Source organism: Aaosphaeria arxii (assembly GCF_010015735.1).
Source record: "Aaosphaeria arxii CBS 175.79 unplaced genomic scaffold BU24scaffold_1, whole genome shotgun sequence".
Taxonomy (NCBI): Eukaryota; Fungi; Ascomycota; class Dothideomycetes; order Pleosporales; genus Aaosphaeria; species Aaosphaeria arxii.
Window position 1 is genome coordinate 2,843,106 of NW_022983474.1, and position 18,754 is coordinate 2,861,859.

The window sequence follows — 18,754 nt, forward strand, 5'->3', positions numbered from 1 at the left end:
GCGGCGCAGTCAACGGCGGAGCGATGGATGGGTGGACGGGACGGGTGGATAGGGGAGCTAACTAACGGTGCGGGAGGGAGATCGGGAGGTGGAGGGGGAGGGGGCTAAGTGAGATTCGTGAGGTGGAGATGAGTAGGAGGGTGCAAACGTGAGGAGTTGGATGGTTGAGATGTGTGATGTGTACGTACCGTGGGCTCGTGAGGGTGGGAATGAGTAGGAGGGTGCAAACGTGATATTAGGAGGCTGGTGGGTTAGATGGTGAAGAAGAGGATGGAAACGTGAGGATGCTTTCCAGTACCATGAGTTCGTGAGTCGGGGAGGCCGAGGGGTTTGATGAAGAAGGTGGATCGTTGAGATGAGGAGTGTTTTTTTCAGTACCGTGGATTCAATTTATGGGGTGTTCCAGTGTTGTTGAGGAGATGAGTGCACGATAGTTCTGTGTAGTGAAAGCATCACGTGTAGAGAATCATACGAGGACAGTGAGGAAATGGTAAGGGATGAATTGATTGCAGTACTAAGTGAGTTGGGAAAGACAGATGGCCACAGAAATCGATCGCTAACCTCCAGATGCGCCGGTCATTACAAGACAATTTCGTTGCGAACGCTGGAGGGGAAGCGGCGCTTGGATACAAGACAAGAAAAAAGAACCCTAAGATAATAGAGAGTGAAGAAGAAGAGGAAAGAGCAGTGGAGTACATGGCCAGAAACGACACATCGAGTCCGACTCCCCCTAAGCCAGCCAGTGTTACTGACCTTTTCGCAGAGCCATCTAAGGCTGCACGAAGCCAACACTGCCGGAATACCTGGACTGCATGTATTCGAACATCATGCGCTTCTGCTCCGAGACCGCATTCTCGTACTGCGAGTCCACCAAGCCCGCACCGACAGTGTCAAACGCATTGTCGTCTTCCTCGCCAACGGCGTCCTCGTCGTCAGTCTCGACTGCACAGTCATCGTCGTGAGACTTGATCGATCCCTCATCCCCCCTGTCGCTGATCGATCCCACCACGCTGTCCGCCCGCCCGATCCGCGAGGCCGACACCGTCGCCGCGAGTCTACTAGCATCGACCGAGGGCTCCACGCCAGTTGGGAAGCCGAGATGCTGCTGGGCTTGGAAGTACGGCTGTTGCTGCTGCGTGGGTGCGAATTGGCTGGGGTACCGCACGGCTTCCATCTGGATGTGGAACATGCCGTTGGGGCCTTGGAGGACGGAGCGTGCGATCAGCGGCGTGCCATCGACGGTCATGGCGCGGATGAAGCCTGGGTTGACGGCGTGGAAGGATGTGATGCCACTCTCAGCTGCGTTGTTCTCGGCGATGGCGGAGAGGGGTTGTTGGATGTGGAGGGAGGCGTTGGATGGGAAGCGTGGAGAGGTGGAGGGTGAGCGCTGAGAGGCCTGGTTGTTGCTACGTTGGTAGGGGTGGTAGCGGTTTGGGCGAGGCATTTTGGTTGTTGTTGTTGTGTTGTATGAAAGAGATTCGTTGATTGAGTTGATAGAAGAAGATTGAGACGAGATAGAGAGTGAGGCTAGGAGATCGTAGAGGAAAGATACGATAGGAGAGCTAGGAGAGAAAGCAGAAAGGAAATAACAAAACCACCTAAAGGAAATATGGAAGAAAGGAGATTGCTCTTCTTGTTTTTGTTTTTTGTTATTGATGATGGTGGAAAGAAAGATATGTTGAAGCAGCTGCCCGCCGTACTTATATCAACTTGCTACCTCTCCATGCGTTCACGAACTATCATCAAAGCAGACAGTGCCCACAGATGAAGATACACTAGGATCCGCCTTGCCAGCGCTTCGAATCAATGCAGCGCGTCTGATGTTCAACCCATTTCTACACTAATTATAGTGATGTTGATTGAGCTGGCGTCCAAAGGGAGTAAGGCTGAATGTCGAGCCGCGGAGGGTCAAAACATGCACAACTCAGATAGGTCAGAACGAGTCAACTCCAACATCAACCCCAGGGTATTTCGACCCAACAGGCCGGTAAGTCGTCATCCTGATTCCTTTCTCATTGGAGAGGTGTTTGCTGCGTGTGTGAAGACTAGGGTAAGGCACAGCGACTTATGCATCCCGTTAAGATCTTGGCGCTGCTGTGCCGCAACGACGAATCAGAGACTTCGCTGCAGCCGCGCACCAGACCGTTGGCTTTAGTTCTTGCGCGCCGATAGGATTAATCCTTTAGCCGATTCTGTTAGGCAGGTGATAGTCCAGACTACAAGATGCAGCTTTGCGGCGTTGTTCTGCTAATTCTGTCATCACGCACTTGCAGTTGCTGTCCAACACGTGCCGCGTCCGGTCGTATCGTCGATGCGAGATCAACCGTATAGCATTAGTCGGAAGAAGCGGAACGCCGAAGAACAGATGTATGGGCAATAATTGAAAAAATAATTCTAGTATACTTGGATGAGCGAAAAGGCTAGAGCTATGTTTTTCCCATATACTTGGTATTCTTCTAGCTACCTAGTGCCTTACTCACAGAGAGCAATTCAACCATAGGCAGTGTCCATAAGTTGGAAAACAAACACCGCACAGTTCCATGCTGCTGATAGGATATCAAGACCGGTTGAAGCGCTTGCTAAAAATCCCAAAACGAAGCAGTGGTGCCATGTACTGGGGTTGAAGTTGCGAACTATCGACTCCACAGTCGAACTGTGCCTCACGACACTTTGCCAATCGGCTGAAGCAATAGTCGCCCGGAGTCAACCCTGACGGGCCATACCGACCGATCCTTCCCTAGCTCTCCATGTCGTGTCCATTCTCATCTTACACCTTTGGGAACCATTCGTCGGAGTCATACCAGTGAACCTGCGTGAGCCAAGATACGCCCTCCTCGTCGTAGACGTGCGTCCATTGGACGCCACTTTTGAAGCAGCCTTCACGTCCGCCGATGCCCAATTTGGATAGATTGGAGGCATCAGAGGAGCTAATGCGGAATTCTAACGTTCCTCCTTCGTCGCGTGAGAAGATGCCCGAGTTGACCCTGTTTTGGCTCCAGTGTATCAAAAAGTCTTCTTCTTCGGCCGGGCGGATTTTGAATCGCCTGAATATGTCGTGTTGTGCACCTCCGCCTTTCAACACAAACCTATCGAACGGTTTGGCGTAGAACGCAGGCTTTGGAACTTGAGTTGACATAGAAGGTGTGGTTGAGCAAGGAACAGTTGTATTATTGCATTTTCTCTTGGTTTGTATGGTGTGAGTAGTCGATGTCGGTAAAGTTGAAGAAGAAATGTAGTTGGAAGAACTCATGGCCACTGTAGATGAAATGGGTAAACCGAGGGTGAAAAGGAAAGATGGAATCGGTTGTACAGATTGTAAACTGATCAATATACCTCATGATTGTAGTCAAAGCAAATTTAAAGCCGTTACTTATAGTCTTTACCATCGCCATTCTCGCTCATTGCATACTTAGGCGAGCATAATCATTACGTCGAACGAACCGATTGCTTCCCAAAAAGAGTAACTCTAGTCAAAAGCTCAGCGTGTTCAAAGTATGCCCATGTCGGCATCGAAGCAGGCTACGGGCAGGGGGCTGGCTCTTTCACACGTAACCAGGTCGATTGGATCGGATCTCAGATGGGAAGGGCACACGAGAGCAATGTAACATATGGGCCATCCCATGTGCGAAATGCGAGCTTAGGTATCTTGTGGAGCGATTTTTAGTGCAGTAATCGGTGAAGAGGCGAGTTGCTAGCAAATCAGAGGAGTCCTTGTCTTCTTTACCTCTGAGCGCAAGCCTAATGGGGTCTGGAGGCGATTGAGGTGCGTACGCCGTGAAAGGGGGGCGGGCGACCGGTGCGACAGCCGCAAGTGCCTGCGGGAGCGCAAAGCAGGCTAACCATTGGTTAGTATTTACATCTAGGACAACAAATATAATATGATATGACAGGTTTTTGTTCAGAACAGAGGAATGAAGTTGAATCGGGGTGTATCTTGGTACATCTGATGCAGGGATGATTAGCGCGCGGGGCGATGCGAACCGTCCGTATTGAGCAGGAGGCTAGCCACGCATGGTAATTCATTAGCCGAAGACAGTCGATGTTTACATGCATGGTTACTTTACAGGAGGGTCTGGTCATTGATGCTGGTATCTATGTACATACAGCAAAGGAGCATTTCGTTTCTATGGCTGGCCCTCGGAATAATATTCATAAATCACATGATGATTGTATGGCACAGATCAAAGGACAGCTGCGTACCTACTCACTGCGTTTTTTGGCGTCAGTAAGAACGGCCTCAACAGGGAACGCATATCGGAATAGGAGCCATACAGCATGTAATGCAGGTGGCGCACACTATGCACCGAGAAATACATATGCTTGAGATGCTGTGATCTTGGTAGACAAGATGGTCTAATACCCCTGGTCTCCCACAATTCTACGAGAAGAAAAACTAGGGGATTGCTAACCCAACAATCGTAGTGATGTAGCAAGTCATCACTGACCAGATGTGGCACCAATAGGCTGGTGAGCACATTTTGAAGGACTTTTTTGAGCTCCTAGTGTAATCGTTCTAATGGGAAATGTATTCCTGAGCATGATGTGTTGGGATTCACCACTGTTCAATCAGAAACGCGAACGATTATTGCCCCCGGTACTTTGCATGTGAAGTGTGAAGATGCATACCTCCCTTCTAAAATATCAGAATAGTCTTTGAATAATCATGCTTGTTGTGAGCCTGAGTTTCTCCACGCTTCTTTCCAAGGCTGAGTTCATGTGAAGTGCGTTCTACTAGGTTCGAATACTGCAGGGAGGCTCCCAACAGCCTTCTTTCCCAGTATGTGTGTAACGGGCATTTGGAAAGCACAGACAGGCTTGACGAGGGCAATATTTCCTCTTTCCTCTTAGCTGTTTCCTTCTCTGACTCCAAGACGGGAGCGTCTCCGAGAATCATAAATGGGTTTGACACGTTTTGCTTCGACAAAGCGTGAACGATCCAGGGATGAATGGCATCGGGTTTGGCGAACGTGTGATATAGAAGGTGCATGTTGCTCAAAACTGGTTCCTGCTTCGATAGCTACCATGTGTCTGGACAAATTGAACTTTTCGTTGTCTACATCATTGGGTCTCAACGGGACAAACTCTGGTTAATCGTTGATGCGATGACTGGTACATACACACTCGTGAGCCAAACATCTAGCAAAGTTCCCAACACTGCTTCATTTCCAAGACTTCAAAATATTGAGAGACGTTGTAATGGGTATTGAGAGACGCTGTAATGGGTACGATAGAGTCATTCTTACTAGATATAAAGCCGCTGGATCTTTCCCTCGATGCTCAGCAAGACATCAGCAAGACTCTTCGCGATCAAGAAACTTTCAAGCCACCCACAAGACACATCTCAAGACTCTCAAGGTAGTTCCCAGATACTATTCCAAGACACATCCCAAAGACTATCAAGGTACTTTCTAGATACTCTTCCAAGACACATCCCAAAGACTCTCAAAGGAGTCACCAAAGGCACTCTCAAGACACTTCCCAACTACTCGTAAGTCTCTCCCCATCCACCCTCAGCACTCTTTCCATCTACCCTCAACACTCTGCCCACCCACCCTCAATACTTTTGCCATCCACTCTCAAGACTCTTCTCACATACTTTCTTCCACACTTCACCAATGCTCTTCTAACGCTTCCCAGATATCCTTCCCCTATCCCTCAAATACTCTTTTCTCACACTCCCAAATCTCTCTCCACTCCGTAAGTACTTTCAACTCTCCCAACACTGTCTCTCATCTAACCGCTTGAAGCCACACAAACACACCCCCAACACTCCCTTCAACAAACCTCGAATCCTCTTCCCTCACACCCAAGACCCTTTCCCAAAACTCCGTAAGTACTCTCAACAACTCTCTCAGCACCTTTTCTCAACTGACTTCTTGGAGCCATCAGATTCATCACCCAACACAAGATGAATCATCAATCGCAACAAATGCTGAGCGGGGAAGTTTTTCCCTTCAACGCATTTGTTCGCAGAAGAAGTGATTCTGTCCTCAGACAGGATCTCAGCATGGTGGAGGGGTCCGTCGACCCGTGGTTCTTTGAGCCACTTGTCCACGACCAGGAGGTCGGGATGATGAATGGAGGGGCCGCAGAGGCCGCAGATGTGGTAAGTTGGGGATCGTGGGTTGAGAACGCAGCGTGGTTTGAGAACACAGCGTGGGTGGAGGAGGCAGAGGGCACAGAGGGGTCAGAGGGGTCAGAGGGGTCAGAGGGGACAGAGGGGGCCTTCAACCCCTTGTTCAACGTGGAGGACCAACAATCGGTCCTCAACAACCTCGACCATGATCTGGTCCATGACCCCGTGACCCTGGGTTGGCAGCCAGAGGCAGGCCAAGATCTGTTGATGGGCGATCTGCCACTGGCAGAGCAGGAGATGGGAGCTGGCGGTATGCTCCTGCCAGATCTTGGTCTGGAGTTGACCTATCCTCTGGTTGGCGAAGGCCAGCCGATGGCAGCTCCCCAATTCCCCATGGAGGAGCTGCCAGGCACAGGGCTCGAGTATGCGCTCGAGCCCATGGCTCAACCTATGCCAGTGCAGGCTGGCGTACCTCACTGGCCTGTCGCATCTCACGCGCCCGCCGTACCTCGCCCACTCGTCCGGAAGCCAATACATCTCATTCAGAATGAGAATTTGGTCAACGAGCTCACCGATTGGGCGTTGATTTGTCTCGGGTACCCGGGGGACAAATCACAACCCTGGGGCGCAATCAAGGCGGCCATGGTGGGGTTGAGTAACCTGCCGTCAACTCAGGATGAGGCCAAGCAAGGCGCTCCACGGTGGGCAAAGACTCGCACCAAGGAATGGCAGCAGGATATCCACAAGAACGAAGTTGGAGTCTTTGCTGACAACGTGAGGGCAGTGTGCTTCGAACTGCTGGGCGTAATTCCCGAGGCAAACAGCGAGCATAAGCCAAGGCGGGGCCGGCCATCAAGCAACCGGAGGACGCTGGCGGAGGTGGTCGTGAAAGAGTGGCTGAACGGCTACGAACAACTCAAAAACTCCAAGGAGTTTAAGGAAAAGCGCCGCATGGAGAACGGCAAGAGGCGCGGCGGAAAGTGAAGAGTCCCTTGTCCCTAAAGACTTGCAAGGTGTATTTCGTCCTTTCCCTCGTTCCCCTCCTCGCTTTCTTCGTTGTCGCCGTTCTCGCCATTCTCTTTCTGGACATCGACTTGCTTGGGTACATCGTTAGGATGTGGGTTTCCTTCATGATGACCATCGGAAATCCAACGATTGGCGACCGTCATGAGGAACAACAAACCCAGCAAGATCGCGATTACTGTTGCCGCGGCTGGGTGACGCATGGCTGGAGGCTTTTGACGCTGGGGACGGACTGGCTCTCTCTCTCTCTCTCTGATTCTGATATTTGCTTGGTTTTCGAACAGATATCCTTGGGTTCCGCAGGTGTTTTGGTGTTTTGGTATTTCTGGAGTTTGGGTATTTCTGGAGTTCGAGGCTTAATTTTCAACCTCTCTTAAAGGAAAGAATTGAATCGAATTAATTACTTCAGATCTTCAAATCACCTGCTCGAATTGTGATGTGTTCTGCTTGACGGCCTTGCGGTGCGAATAATTGTAGCTGCTTACTGACACTCGTGTGAAATGTCTTGCGGTCTTGTCGTTTTCTCTTAGCAGTTACGATTAAGTATTTCTGTGTCCTTTTGGTATTATGTCTTGCAACCTTGTTGTTTTCTCTTAGTAGTGACACTTATATTGCAGATTCCTTCCGTTGTTGTGTCGTTACAACGCTCTCTTTTTTCCTCAACGACACGTCCGCCCAAGTCCGACTGTGCGTATTTCTCGATTGTATTCGTCAAGATGAAGATATTCCGCAGTCTGAAACCAATTCTATTCGTCTCTCAGCGCTCTTCAGGCAATCGAGCAGACTCAGCAATGCAAGAAGCGGTGTCGACGGACGATGCAAGGATGCGCGATGTCGGAGACACAGGGGAGGTTGAAGAGATGATGTTAGCACAAGCTTCGCTGCAGCTAACACACCGTGGTTTAAATTGGCCGCAACGTGGGGTTCCAATTTCTGGAACGCATGGACGCAGGCAACGTGCTAATAAATAGGAGAGGGGGGTGGGGCAATTAATGTTGCACGCTTTGTGCCCAAGCGACGCGCTGCTTTCGCTTCGAGCGTGGTACCCCATATAATCTCACGGCTATAGGCGTGAGCCGCCAGAGGCTTTGAAACATTCCCCAAAGAATTGGGATTGAAGTGTGGCAGATACTTGATGTGTAAATTTGATCTAAATAGCTATCTATCCTTCTTCTTGTCCCACTCCAATCTGTCTGCTAGCATTTCCCAGACCGGATCGGCGCCGACACGTCCTATCGTGCGGAGGCCAGCGACTATGAAAGGCAATTGTCTATTGAAATCTTGGTCGATCTTTTGCAGAGCCTGCAAGGTGCTGTCAAGAGATTTTTCACTCTTGATCGGACTGCTCGAGTCCTCTGCAGCAGCTGCATCGAGGTCGGAATCCGAAGAGTCGGCTTCGACAATTGCAGGGATGACGCTCTTTCTCCTCCCGCTTTTCAAGGCAGGGCGAGCAGGCTTCTTCTTGTCCTTCGCTTCCGAAGCATTGGTACTGTCTGTCTTTGCAGCTTCCCTAGCGTGGGCATCTTTGAATGCAACAGCGAGGTCCAATGTTGCGATGATGGTAGAGTGGATGGGTTTTAAGTTGTCCGCTAAGAGTGCCTGCTCTTGCAGGCGAGCAAGGTACTTAATGTGGACGTTCGACATGTCATCTATATCTTCTGCTGCCTCCATTGCCTTGACCATATCTTCAATTGATCGGGCGATGACTGTCTCTGCGAGGTATGATCGTAGGATATCGGCGAACCAGATCAGACTGTGTCGCAGCTTGTAGCTAGATGCCTGCAAGCGCGCATCTTTAATCATGCGAATGTCCACAAGTTGAATGCCTTGTAGAATGTACTTGGCTCGGTAGATTTGAAGTAGGAAGGTAAATACTTGTTGGTACATTGGGATAGAAGAGCGCTGGAGGACATTCATGATTGACCAAGGTAACTAGACTGCATCAGTAGGGAATTCGATTGATAGAGAAGGAAAGACGACTTACAGCGTAGTCAATGGATACACTTGCCAAACCCTTGACTGAATGGCCTTCACTCTTGGTCCGTACTGACTTCACAACTACTCTATCAACCTCTGTCTGTGCCAATATGTGCGCATAGATGCCGCGGGCTAGCTCTGTGAGCAAAAATCGATCATTCCAGCCTCGCTGCTTTGAGTCTACACGTTCAAAAACTGAGTTTGCGAAATCTTGAAATGCTGAACCGTTTGCACCGAGATACAAGATGTTGTAAGATTGGAGAATTTCCAGCAATCGGCACTCTGCAAAGAGATGTTTGCGGAGCATTGTCGAAGCTTTAGAGTATTTACTCCTGATCCACCCATCGAAAGCAGACTGGAAAAGATCTGGGAATGGTGAAATAGGGAGATCAAGGCCACCACAGACAGCGTCGTGGTCGAGTCGAGGTTCGGGCACGGCAGAGTCCGAGAGGTTGTCGTAGATATTCAACTCCTTCAAAAATATCACGCTCTTTCCAGTATTGAAAATCTTCTGTGCCGCAGGATGCAGAAACTCTGGACATCGTAGTCTGTCTGCCTGCCCTCGTCGCAGAACGAACCTGTCGTGCCAGAGTGACGCAACATCACTGCCAGAGTCGTTTTCGAATATAAAAAAGGTCTCATCATTGGCTCCAAGCTCGCCGAATTCCATCCATTGGCGAATAGGCTTGAGATACGTCTGAAGGCATTCGAAGAAGACAGTAGAAAAGAAATCGAATACGTCCTTCTCGAGTGTCATCTGAGCCAGTGTTGTCTGCTCGAACAGTCTTTCCAAGTGAGCAAAAGGGTTCACTAGTAAAGATGGGGCTATGTCGATGACTAGCTGGGCCAGCTTGAGGAGTGGCCTTGCTTTTTCATCGATTTCAGAATGCAGCTTCAACAAGCTCACTACTGTCGGGCTATCAGGGAGCAGATAGAGGCGTTGTAAGTCGGCGAGATACCTATCAAAATCAGACAGGCGCCGGCAGATGACTGCTTCAAATGTTTGGACAAGTGGAATAGAAGAAGGGCGCATGGTCCACTGTCGAAGTTTGGATATGTCTCGACCAATTTCGCCGAGCTGAGATAGAAGATGGTCCATAGTTTTCGGTATGGCATGATTGACAGCGTAATGTTGATTGACTCGCACACTAGCGTTCCGTTTGTCACTAAGGTACAGTGATGTTTCCAGCCCCGCAAGCATGAAAAGTGTTTCTCGAACTGCTTGTAGTTCTGTAATCTCGATCTTTTCAGATCTATCGAGCCTGCTATGTTTCCAAAATTGGGCATCCTTGATTTCGGCTATGATGCCTTCGTCAGGCGGAAGCACACAAGTTTCGGGATCAAATACATCATCCTCCTCGGCACTTGATGGTGGTGAATCTTTTACTTTTTCCTTTCTCCTTTGCATGGGTTTCTCGTCCTCTGAGGACTCTTCTGCATAGTCAATGTCCTTCCAGATCTCCTCGTCGGAGTAAGGATCCTCGTCCAGAATTTCCTTCCACGTAAGGGGATCTTGCTCCTCTGGTGGCTTCAAAAGTTCCAGGGCCTTGACATCTGCATCTTCGGTCGGTCTATCAGCGAGTAGCAAAAGCAGCTTCAAACATTCAGGCTTCCATTTGTGACGATGGTCCTCCAGTTCCCTCATGCGCTCCCCCAACGCATCGGCCAGATCATCGCGGTTCAGCACGCGGAACTTTTCGTCAAGCCCTTCGTAGCTCGTCCTCACTTCAAACTGATTTGTGCGATTATACTGATGTGGCTTCAACGCCCTTGCCGCAATATCGCGTGCTCTTCTATAAGCCTGGCGATTTGTTTCAGGTCTAAAATCGACAATGGATTGGATCAACTCGTCCGTCAACACGGCAATTCTCGCGTTCTGCGCCATGCTGGACGCGTGAGTTACCAAGTCAAGGCGCACGAAACGGTCGGGCGTCGATCTCCTCACAGCCCTCGCCGTTGCGGTGGTGAAACGCGTGGGAGCGCCTGGGTTGACGGACGAACTGCCACCTTTCCCGATTCCGTTAATGCGTTTCTGTATGACGACGACGCTTGGCCGGAGCTTTCGATTGTAGACTCGTGGAAGGGACAGTGTAAAAAGGTAGAGAGGGTGAGCTTTCTTCCACAGTAACGATTTTAACAATGGCGCTCCCGAAGAGCATGCGCATTGTTGCGGCGATCACACTGTGCATGTTTATTTATCTCGTGTCGCTCATCTTCCAGGCGCCCGCTGAGTTACAACCACCGAATCGAGAGGCGGCTGTAGAGACACCCAAGAAGATCAACGATTGGACACACGACCCGCAAAAAGATGGTATGTTTTCAGAACTCAACCTCAAAGCATGTACATTTGAGTCTAATATTTGTATGTCTAGTTTCTGGCGAGCCTCCAGAACCGCTTCGTCGGGTCAATGGCAACAACTACGACGCTGACAACGCGAATAGCGATCGCATAAACGCCACGATACTTAGTCTAGTGAGGAATTCAGAGCTGGACGACTTGTTGCAGAGCATGAGGGATCTTGAACGAACATGGAACCACAAATTCAACTACCCTTGGACGTTTTTCAACGATGTACCTTTTACAGAAGAATTCAAGCAAAAGACAAGGGCCGCTACGAAAGCGGAGGTCCGCTATGGTGGGTTTACACAATTCCATAAACATCTCAGTACTAATTTAAATGTAGAGCTCGTACCCGCCGACCACTGGAAGATCCCCGACTGGATAAACATGGACCTCTACCACGAATCCGTCGCCCTCCTCACCGACGACGACCACCGCGTGCAGTACATGGAAAAGACATCATACCACCAGATGTGCCGATGGAACAGCGGCATGTTCTCCCAACACCCCGCACTTGCCGACTACCAATACTACTGGCGCGTGGAGCCCAACGTCCACTTCTTCTGCGACGTTGACTATGATGTATTCAGGTGGATGCAGGACCACAACAAGACGTACGGCTTCAACATCAACATCTACGACAGCCCGGAGAGCGTGGAAACACTGTGGCCAGAAACCCTGCGTTTCATGCAGGACCATCCGGAGTACATACACAAGAACAATGCAAGGGAGTGGCTGCAGGACAACGAGCGCCGGCCGGATAAGCATAGGATAGCGAATGGGTACTCAACCTGCCATTTCTGGTCCAATTTCGAGATTGGCGATTTGGGATTCTGGAGGAGTAAGAAGTATAGGGATTACTTTGATCATTTGGATCGAGCGGGTGGGTTCTTTTATGAGCGGTGGGGTGATGCGCCTGTCCACAGCGTTGCGTTGGGGTTGTTCGAGGATAAAAGCAAGATCCATTGGTATGTATCCCAAGCGACACAAGTTGAAATGTAACTTTGCTGACTCGACGACTAGGTTCCGTGATATCGGCTACCAGCACATTCCTTTCTTCAACTGTCCGAATAGCCCGAAGTGCTCAGGCTGCACGGCTGGCATGTTCACTGACGGCGAGAAGTGGCTGAACCGGGAGGACTGCCGGCCTCTGTGGTTTAAGTATGTTGGCATGGACTAATTTACACGCTCTATTTTTGAAGGTTTCGTATAAAAGTTCACACAGGTCGTGGTGCTGGACTGTTCACATTACGAGTAGGGTTAAGGGGGATACTATAACATGCCAGACATTGTGTCATAGGAGTTCCGGCAGGATGAATCTGTAGCATTTCAGCGTTCACGACTTTATTTCCAGTTTACCATAGAGATTAAAATCATCGAGTCATGTCCATATCATCCCCTTGCCTTATGACTCAATCATGTAATCCAAAGGCTCTGGTTGGCCCGTGGAACGACTCCCACAGATCATCACATGAAACATTTAGAACGTAGGATATAGAATGCATCTTGAAAAAGAAACTTTGGAATCTGTACAGCAACTACAGCGGAATACCGCTCGCCCCTTTTAAACCCGCACACCAAGTCTACGCTCGAGGTTCCGTCTTCATTGCCCTCCGTGCAGGAAGAACAAATGAAAAGGGTTCCCACTAGTGATACAGCATCCCGTCTCTCCCTGGTACGTTCTTTCTAAGGAATTATCCACAGAGATGGCCGGCGATGTACAGGTGATAAGGTTGTTTTTCCAACTAAGCTCGGTGGGACGTAATCCTAAAGAAGAGATGAGGTTTGTCGCAAGCCGCCTATTTCTCCTCGGGGTACATGGTCTCCTTCAATGGGATGCCGAGCTCCTCGCGTATGGGCTCAAGCTCCTGGAGGTACTCCTCGTACTGGCCCTTGTTCTCGACCTTGTACCTGATACCTGGTTATGATGTCAGCGGTCATGCACTGATAGCTACTCCGAAAAACGGCGGCACAGGCTTAGCTCAAATCTAGAGCATACTGCAATTGTGTTTATGGAGATATGTAAGTTTGAAATGGTCGGTTCAGGAACGTACCCTCGAAAACACGGACGGCGGAGGGGAAGTCGTTGACACGCCTGGCAGCCTTCAGGGCGGAGATGATGACGGATGGAGAGGGAACGAGATCGTAGGCGAAGCAGTTGTTGAGGTTTCGCTACGGAATCGTCAGTTTCCAATTTCTCAATGGGTCCATACCAGACCTCTATTCCAAAGCTGAGTCAGGTGATTGGGAGTATCCGTGATTGGAGGAGCGGCGGGAGCTGTGATAACGTACCTGAAGCTCGAAAACGTCGTTGACCTTCTCAAACTCCTTCTCGTACCTATTACGGTGATGATCCATTAGCTACCTGCGTCGTAAATGTGCTCAATTGAGCTCAATGCCACATCCACGGCCTCGGGTACTAGCTCTCCTTATGTATCCTTAAATTCCCCCTCCAGACGGCGTCGTACCTTGCAGTGAACTCCTCGAATGACTCCTCAGCATGCGCATCGCTGAGCTTAGCGGCCGAGACGCTGAAAGCACGCTGTGCGCTCAAAGCAACTGGGCCGGCACGGTTGACCGGAACTCGAAGACCGGCTCGAGAAACCTTGGATGCGGCGCGAACGAAAGACATGACTGGTCTCAATTGCCGAATTTGGAGGTATAGGAGGGATTTAAGGGTCGCTGGAGCGGGTAGATGGAGTTGCGTTGCGGTGAACGGAGGTGTGGGCGGTGGGCTGGAGAGGATATGAGGTTGGACGTTCGCAAGCTATTTTCCTAGCAGCACCGAGTGGCATGATCTAGTTTGGAAGTGTCACGTGATGGGTGGGTCGGCTTTCCCCATCGTACGGCTCCGGGTTCTGTGCGAAACACCACACCACCTGGAATTGTCTGCATAGATGAAAGCTCACAGTCCTGCACTGCATTCAGACTTGTCTTGGGAATGCACATTGACGACGATCTAATCAAACAGTCATTTCATTTTCCATCACGATGTTCGCTACTACACGAAATGTATCTCTAATCTGTAATACAACCCCTACTTCTACTTCTACTTCTACTTCCAGTGCAATCACACCTTAGGCAGTGGTCAAGAATTCGATTCTTTTCGAAGTATCAATTGGGTTCTTCATAAAGCGGTAATTTGCTAACGATTGTCTACGCTGACCTTCCAAACTTTTCAATGTGAACTCCCTTCCCACATAATCTGTGTGCAGTAACGAAATATACCAAAACGCCGTTCCGAAATGCAGCCGCTAATTGAGGATGTCTACCGATATCTCTCTATCACCTGAATACGCCGACCCTTCCATATCAGTACCTGCCACCCTCCGACAGGCCCGTCTGAATTCAAGAATCTAGAAATGGGGGGTGTTGAGTGCCATAGCGCAGAGCAGGCCAGCAATAAGCCCAGCACTAGGCAACGTCGCCACCCAGCCCATGAAGATGAAAGCCAACTGCTTCCAGTTGACAGCTCCCAAATCCATGTTCATGAGAGCAACACCCATGACGGATCCAGTCAAGCACTGGGTGGTGGAGACAGGCAAAGCCAATCGAGAAGCCAACAACACCGTGATGGCAGCACCGAGCTCAACGGCGAATCCACGAGTCGGCGACATCTGAGTGATCTTGTTACCCATGGCACGCATGATTTTGTATCCGTAGAACCAGAAACCAAGACCAAGCAGCAGACCGGCAACAACGAGGAACCAGACAGGGGTTGGAGAGGTGGTAGACACTTCACCAGCTTTGTATGTCTCGTACACGGCAGCCCAAGGTCCGACAGCATTGGCAACATCGTTTGCTCCGTGAGCGATAGACATCATCATTGCTGACAAGACCTGGCAGTAAGTCCAGAGGTGCTCAACGCGGACATCGTAACGGTTGGCGCGTGCATGGATGGCGCGAAGGTGGTCGCTGTCGTGCGTGATAACGTCCCTTGTTACGCCTTCGAGAAATTAGCATATGCATACAGTCTACGGAGTCATGCAGATTACTTACCCTGCAACATAACAAACTTGAGGTACCCATACCACTTCTGAGGGCTGAGCCACGACAAACCCTGGACAGGACCGATGAAGCGCTCATATGGCTCGGACTTTCGCTGACGCTTGAGAGGAGCAACGGCAGGGGCATCGTCCTTTCCACTCTCCTCGAGAACGGGCGACTTCTCGGGGTCGGTTGGGAGAGCACCTTCTTGTTTAGGGTCGTTGGAGGTCTTGTGCTTTGTGATGTCATCGGGACCGGCATTGGCTGCCTCGTTCGAAGTACCAGCGAAGTTTCTTTCCTCGTTGGCACCGGCGCGAACCTCACCGTAGGCATCAGCGTAGTAGTTCTTGACGTATTCGTCGCCCTTTCCAGGCCAGAATAGGGGCGGGTTATCCTTGCGGAGAATGGGGCCGAGGATGACGTGGTGGAACCGCACACGTGGGTCCTTCTTGATGAGTTTACGCTCGAAGAAGGGTATAAAGAAAACATAGGCGATGAGCAAGCAACCGGCCCAGACACCGAGAATAATTCCCGCTGCCTTACCAGCTCCGAATTCCTCCAAGGAGGGGGCAGTGGGTGTCTCAACGACGATGAAGAGTGCAAGAATGGCACAGGTGGTAGCGATATACATGGGAATGAGACGCATCGCCCACTTGAAAGAGTCGGCACGCTCGAGCACACCCCACTTGACGGTACCAAAGATCAGTGCAGAGAAGGCGGCAGAGATCAATGGTGCAATGCCCCAGGACGCGGCGACCTGCGAGACGGAACCGCTTGCCCAGGCCCATTTGATGGGCGAGCCAGTTGCGAAACCCACACCAATCAAAGCACCAACGACCGTCTGTGTAGTCGACACAGGCATTCCAAGATGTGTTGCGAGCATGAGCCAGGTTGCTGAGCCGACCTCAGCACAACCCATGGCCAGCATGAGGGTGCCAGGGTCTGATGCCTCCCTGAAGCGATCGATAGAGATAATTCCGTTCTTGATGGTGGAGGTAACACGTGCTCCGAGACCGACGGCACCAATGAATTCCGTACATATCGAAAGGAAACCGACTTGGGGCATCGTCAATGTTTGGGCGGCCACAGATGCTACGAATGGTTAGGAGGCAACGATCACAATCATTTTTGGTGTGATCACTAACTGGCATAGGAGTTTGCAACATCGTTGGCTCCATTACCAAAGGCAGAGAAGACGAAGGCAATGGTTACAATGGCGAGAATCCATTCATATTTCGCGGTAGCCGCTGGAATAGACATGATGGGCGATTATCAGAAAAGGGAATGAATTTGCAGAAAGAAGAGAAAATCAGCTCTCGACAACAGTGCAGAGAGCTGTGGAGGTCCGGTCGAGCAAGAATCCAGTCTGCATATGGGCAACATTTTACATTTATATGGGCACACGACCACTCACCCGAATGGGAGACCCATAGAACGAGCTCGCAATACAAGTCGGGCCATGTTCCCGCCCAGGAGCTCAAGACTTTGCCAAGTCCACAATCCGCGCATCAACACGCGAAAAGAGCGGCCGCCAAGTTTCCGCTGCACTTGGTATTTTGCCTCGAGTGGAACCCGCTGAAGATTTTCATGGCCAATGGGAGTACATGTTGGAGGCACGTTTTGGATTGTTGGTGTTGAGGCATCTTTGGTTTTGTACCGTGGTACGGCCACGAGGGGTTTTTCTCGCCTTAGCCGCTACGAAACCTCCACCACCAGCGCCCCCAGCCTTAATGCCCGCGAGCGTGTTTCGCGCACACACTGCACACCTGCAAGCCTGCACGCCAGTCTCCTGCACGGGTAGTTACCAACAAGGAAATTCCATCTTTGCCGGTGCCGATGTCAACTTCCCTCCACCTCATTGGGTTGAACCATCATGCGGAGAGATTGATTTTACACGGGTGATGCTCAGCACGCACGAGTAGTCGCTTCGGCCAGGTCACGTGACGCTATGTCCTCGATGATCATGGCCTCACAGATTGCCAATTCCTCAATGATGCCGACCATCTATTGTCGTGATGCCGTTTCATCCGCTCTCGCAAATAGATGAACTCGGTTTCAGAACGTGTTTGCCAATCTTTCATCATTTTCAACTTCATTGAGGTCATTCAGTCTCTCGTCACCTCGATATCGAAGTGCTTCATTACTTGTTGATGTCACCAACATCACAAACCTTCTAACCAGGCAAGCTCACACGACAAGCATGATTGACAATGACGATGGAAATTGGCAGGCATATCATCCTGGTGTAGGGCTGAATTAGGACTCGTGGCTGTCACTCTTTAGTCCGTATCAGCATCATCTAGTCCCTAAGGGAGGGAGTCGGTTAGGACCGACACATGCAGGCTCGGAAATCACCCGTATGGCCATGCTTGATGAAAGGCTTACGACCATGTTAGCCAGTACTCTGTAACCCGTTGCAGACTAAGTTGCCTTCCGTACGGCAAACATGATTGTCATCACCATTCGCTTGTCATTGATTAGTACGCCTTCAATCAAGCGTACATTCCGTATCGACTCTCATCACTTTGCTACGGCTCATTTGAAGTCGGCTTCTAAGCCTGGGTACTGTATATTTCCACAAGGCTGAACAGTCATCGTACTCCGTATCCTGAATTAGATGCGTATGTTCCCCAAGGGATGAATACACCGAATCCCACCGAAGTCACTTCTAATTCATGCAATCTCTCGGATCTCTACCATCTCTACAAGACACTAGGTGTTGTTCCCTAGCAAAGAGTGCCGTAATTCCGATACACTCAGGCCTCCTCCATAATTATGCGGTCATTTCATCGCCATCTTCAGGCCATCTACAGGCCAAAGCGAGAAATGAAGTCCATCCCTTTCAGCTTGGCGTCGTGATATAGGGCGATCGGCGAGCGCCGCAGACTTCACAGTCCACAAAGGAATAGCGAAATTTGCAAGAAAAAACGATCACAGTGATGTAACATTGACCACTGAAGCAAATCCATAAGCTTTTCTGCATCCTTGGATATCTTAATCTCATCGTCACAATTACTTCAACAGAAATCAAACATTTACATAGACGTTTTACGGACCAATCACATCACTCATTTGACCACGTTTTCCTTGGCGAAAGATGAGATCCTCTCCGTGCATGTGAATACGTACTTCCGCCAGCCCTAAGGAACAGGAGGACTTCCGCTGGATTCTCTACGTCAGTTAGTTTTCTAATCTTCCGAAGATTCCGCTGCTTCATTCCGGGCCAAGGCTCGGGCATCTTTTCATATGACCGATTTTGCAGGCCAATGTCTCTGCGGCAGAATGATACAACATGTCACAGTTTTATGCGACATATGCGACAGATATTTAGCTAGCTTTCTCCTGATTTT

At 50.1% G+C, this 18,754-nt stretch overlaps 7 protein-coding genes across 7 annotated transcripts; 2 read left to right on the forward strand and 5 right to left on the reverse strand.

Annotated features, from left to right (window-relative positions):
* Positions 1 to 769: 769 nt before the first annotated feature.
* BU24DRAFT_404386 (uncharacterized protein) lies at positions 770 to 1,444 on the reverse strand (the record flags this gene model as incomplete). The annotated part of the gene is made up of 1 exon (XM_033525642.1): positions 770 to 1,444. The coding sequence occupies one exon, from the start codon at positions 1,442 to 1,444 to the stop codon at positions 770 to 772; it is 675 nt and encodes a 224-aa protein (XP_033389710.1).
* Positions 1,445 to 2,690: 1,246 nt separating this feature from the next.
* On the reverse strand, positions 2,691 to 3,348 carry BU24DRAFT_487807 (uncharacterized protein). The gene has a single exon (XM_033533487.1). It carries the CDS (start codon positions 3,248 to 3,250, stop codon positions 2,768 to 2,770), a length of 483 nt encoding a protein of 160 aa, XP_033389711.1. The 5' UTR covers positions 3,251 to 3,348; the 3' UTR covers positions 2,691 to 2,767.
* Positions 3,349 to 5,218: 1,870 nt separating this feature from the next.
* On the forward strand, positions 5,219 to 7,060 carry BU24DRAFT_404387 (uncharacterized protein; the record flags this gene model as incomplete). The annotated part of the gene is made up of 5 exons (XM_033525643.1): positions 5,219 to 5,355; positions 5,426 to 5,488; positions 5,638 to 5,697; positions 5,748 to 5,829; positions 5,999 to 7,060. 5 exons carry the CDS (start codon positions 5,219 to 5,221, stop codon positions 7,058 to 7,060), a joined length of 1,404 nt encoding a protein of 467 aa, XP_033389712.1.
* A 1,162-nt stretch (positions 7,061 to 8,222) lies between these two features.
* On the reverse strand, positions 8,223 to 11,037 carry BU24DRAFT_361990 (uncharacterized protein). The gene is made up of 2 exons (XM_033524168.1): positions 9,084 to 11,037; positions 8,223 to 9,031 (listed from the first exon to the last, which is right to left on the reverse strand). The coding sequence occupies exons 1-2, from the start codon at positions 10,959 to 10,961 to the stop codon at positions 8,258 to 8,260; spliced, it is 2,652 nt and encodes an 883-aa protein (XP_033389713.1). The 5' UTR covers positions 10,962 to 11,037; the 3' UTR covers positions 8,223 to 8,257.
* A 74-nt stretch (positions 11,038 to 11,111) lies between these two features.
* BU24DRAFT_20017 (glycosyltransferase family 15 protein) lies at positions 11,112 to 12,860 on the forward strand. The gene is made up of 4 exons (XM_033521808.1): positions 11,112 to 11,387; positions 11,449 to 11,712; positions 11,761 to 12,385; positions 12,441 to 12,860. Exons 1-4 carry the CDS (start codon positions 11,216 to 11,218, stop codon positions 12,595 to 12,597), a joined length of 1,218 nt encoding a protein of 405 aa, XP_033389714.1. The 5' UTR covers positions 11,112 to 11,215; the 3' UTR covers positions 12,598 to 12,860.
* Positions 12,861 to 13,216: 356 nt separating this feature from the next.
* BU24DRAFT_457359 (cytochrome c oxidase subunit VI) lies at positions 13,217 to 14,049 on the reverse strand (the record flags this gene model as incomplete). The annotated part of the gene is made up of 4 exons (XM_033531535.1): positions 13,217 to 13,335; positions 13,472 to 13,589; positions 13,710 to 13,755; positions 13,886 to 14,049. 4 exons carry the CDS (start codon positions 14,047 to 14,049, stop codon positions 13,217 to 13,219), a joined length of 447 nt encoding a protein of 148 aa, XP_033389715.1.
* Positions 14,050 to 14,341: 292 nt separating this feature from the next.
* BU24DRAFT_20087 (putative phosphate-repressible phosphate permease) lies at positions 14,342 to 16,836 on the reverse strand. The gene is made up of 4 exons (XM_033521820.1): positions 16,550 to 16,836; positions 15,417 to 16,496; positions 14,580 to 15,363; positions 14,342 to 14,440 (listed from the first exon to the last, which is right to left on the reverse strand). Exons 1-3 carry the CDS (start codon positions 16,662 to 16,664, stop codon positions 14,774 to 14,776), a joined length of 1,785 nt encoding a protein of 594 aa, XP_033389716.1. The 5' UTR covers positions 16,665 to 16,836; the 3' UTR covers positions 14,342 to 14,440; positions 14,580 to 14,773.
* Between the last annotated feature and the right edge of the window lie 1,918 nt (positions 16,837 to 18,754).

Bases quoted from the DNA above. Each gene is read 5' to 3' on its own strand.
- BU24DRAFT_487807 (XM_033533487.1), bottom strand. From the start codon at position 3,250: ATGAGTTCTTCCAACTACATTTCTTCTTCAACTTTACCGACATCGACT.
- BU24DRAFT_361990 (XM_033524168.1), bottom strand. From the start codon at position 10,961: ATGGCGCAGAACGCGAGAATTGCCGTGTTGACGGACGAGTTGATCCAA. The intron at 9,032-9,083 runs GTAAGTCGTCTT...GATGCAGTCTAG, and splicing joins GTGTATCCATTGACTACGCT to TTACCTTGGTCAATCATGAA.
- BU24DRAFT_20017 (XM_033521808.1), top strand. From the start codon at position 11,216: ATGGCGCTCCCGAAGAGCATGCGCATTGTTGCGGCGATCACACTGTGC. The intron at 11,388-11,448 runs GTATGTTTTCAG...TTGTATGTCTAG, and splicing joins ACACGACCCGCAAAAAGATG to TTTCTGGCGAGCCTCCAGAA. The intron at 12,386-12,440 runs GTATGTATCCCA...CTCGACGACTAG, and splicing joins GATAAAAGCAAGATCCATTG to GTTCCGTGATATCGGCTACC.
- BU24DRAFT_20087 (XM_033521820.1), bottom strand. From the start codon at position 16,664: ATGTCTATTCCAGCGGCTACCGCGAAATATGAATGGATTCTCGCCATT. The intron at 16,497-16,549 runs GTTAGTGATCAC...AACCATTCGTAG, and splicing joins TGTTGCAAACTCCTATGCCA to CATCTGTGGCCGCCCAAACA. The intron at 15,364-15,416 runs GTAAGTAATCTG...AATTTCTCGAAG, and splicing joins CAAGTTTGTTATGTTGCAGG to GCGTAACAAGGGACGTTATC.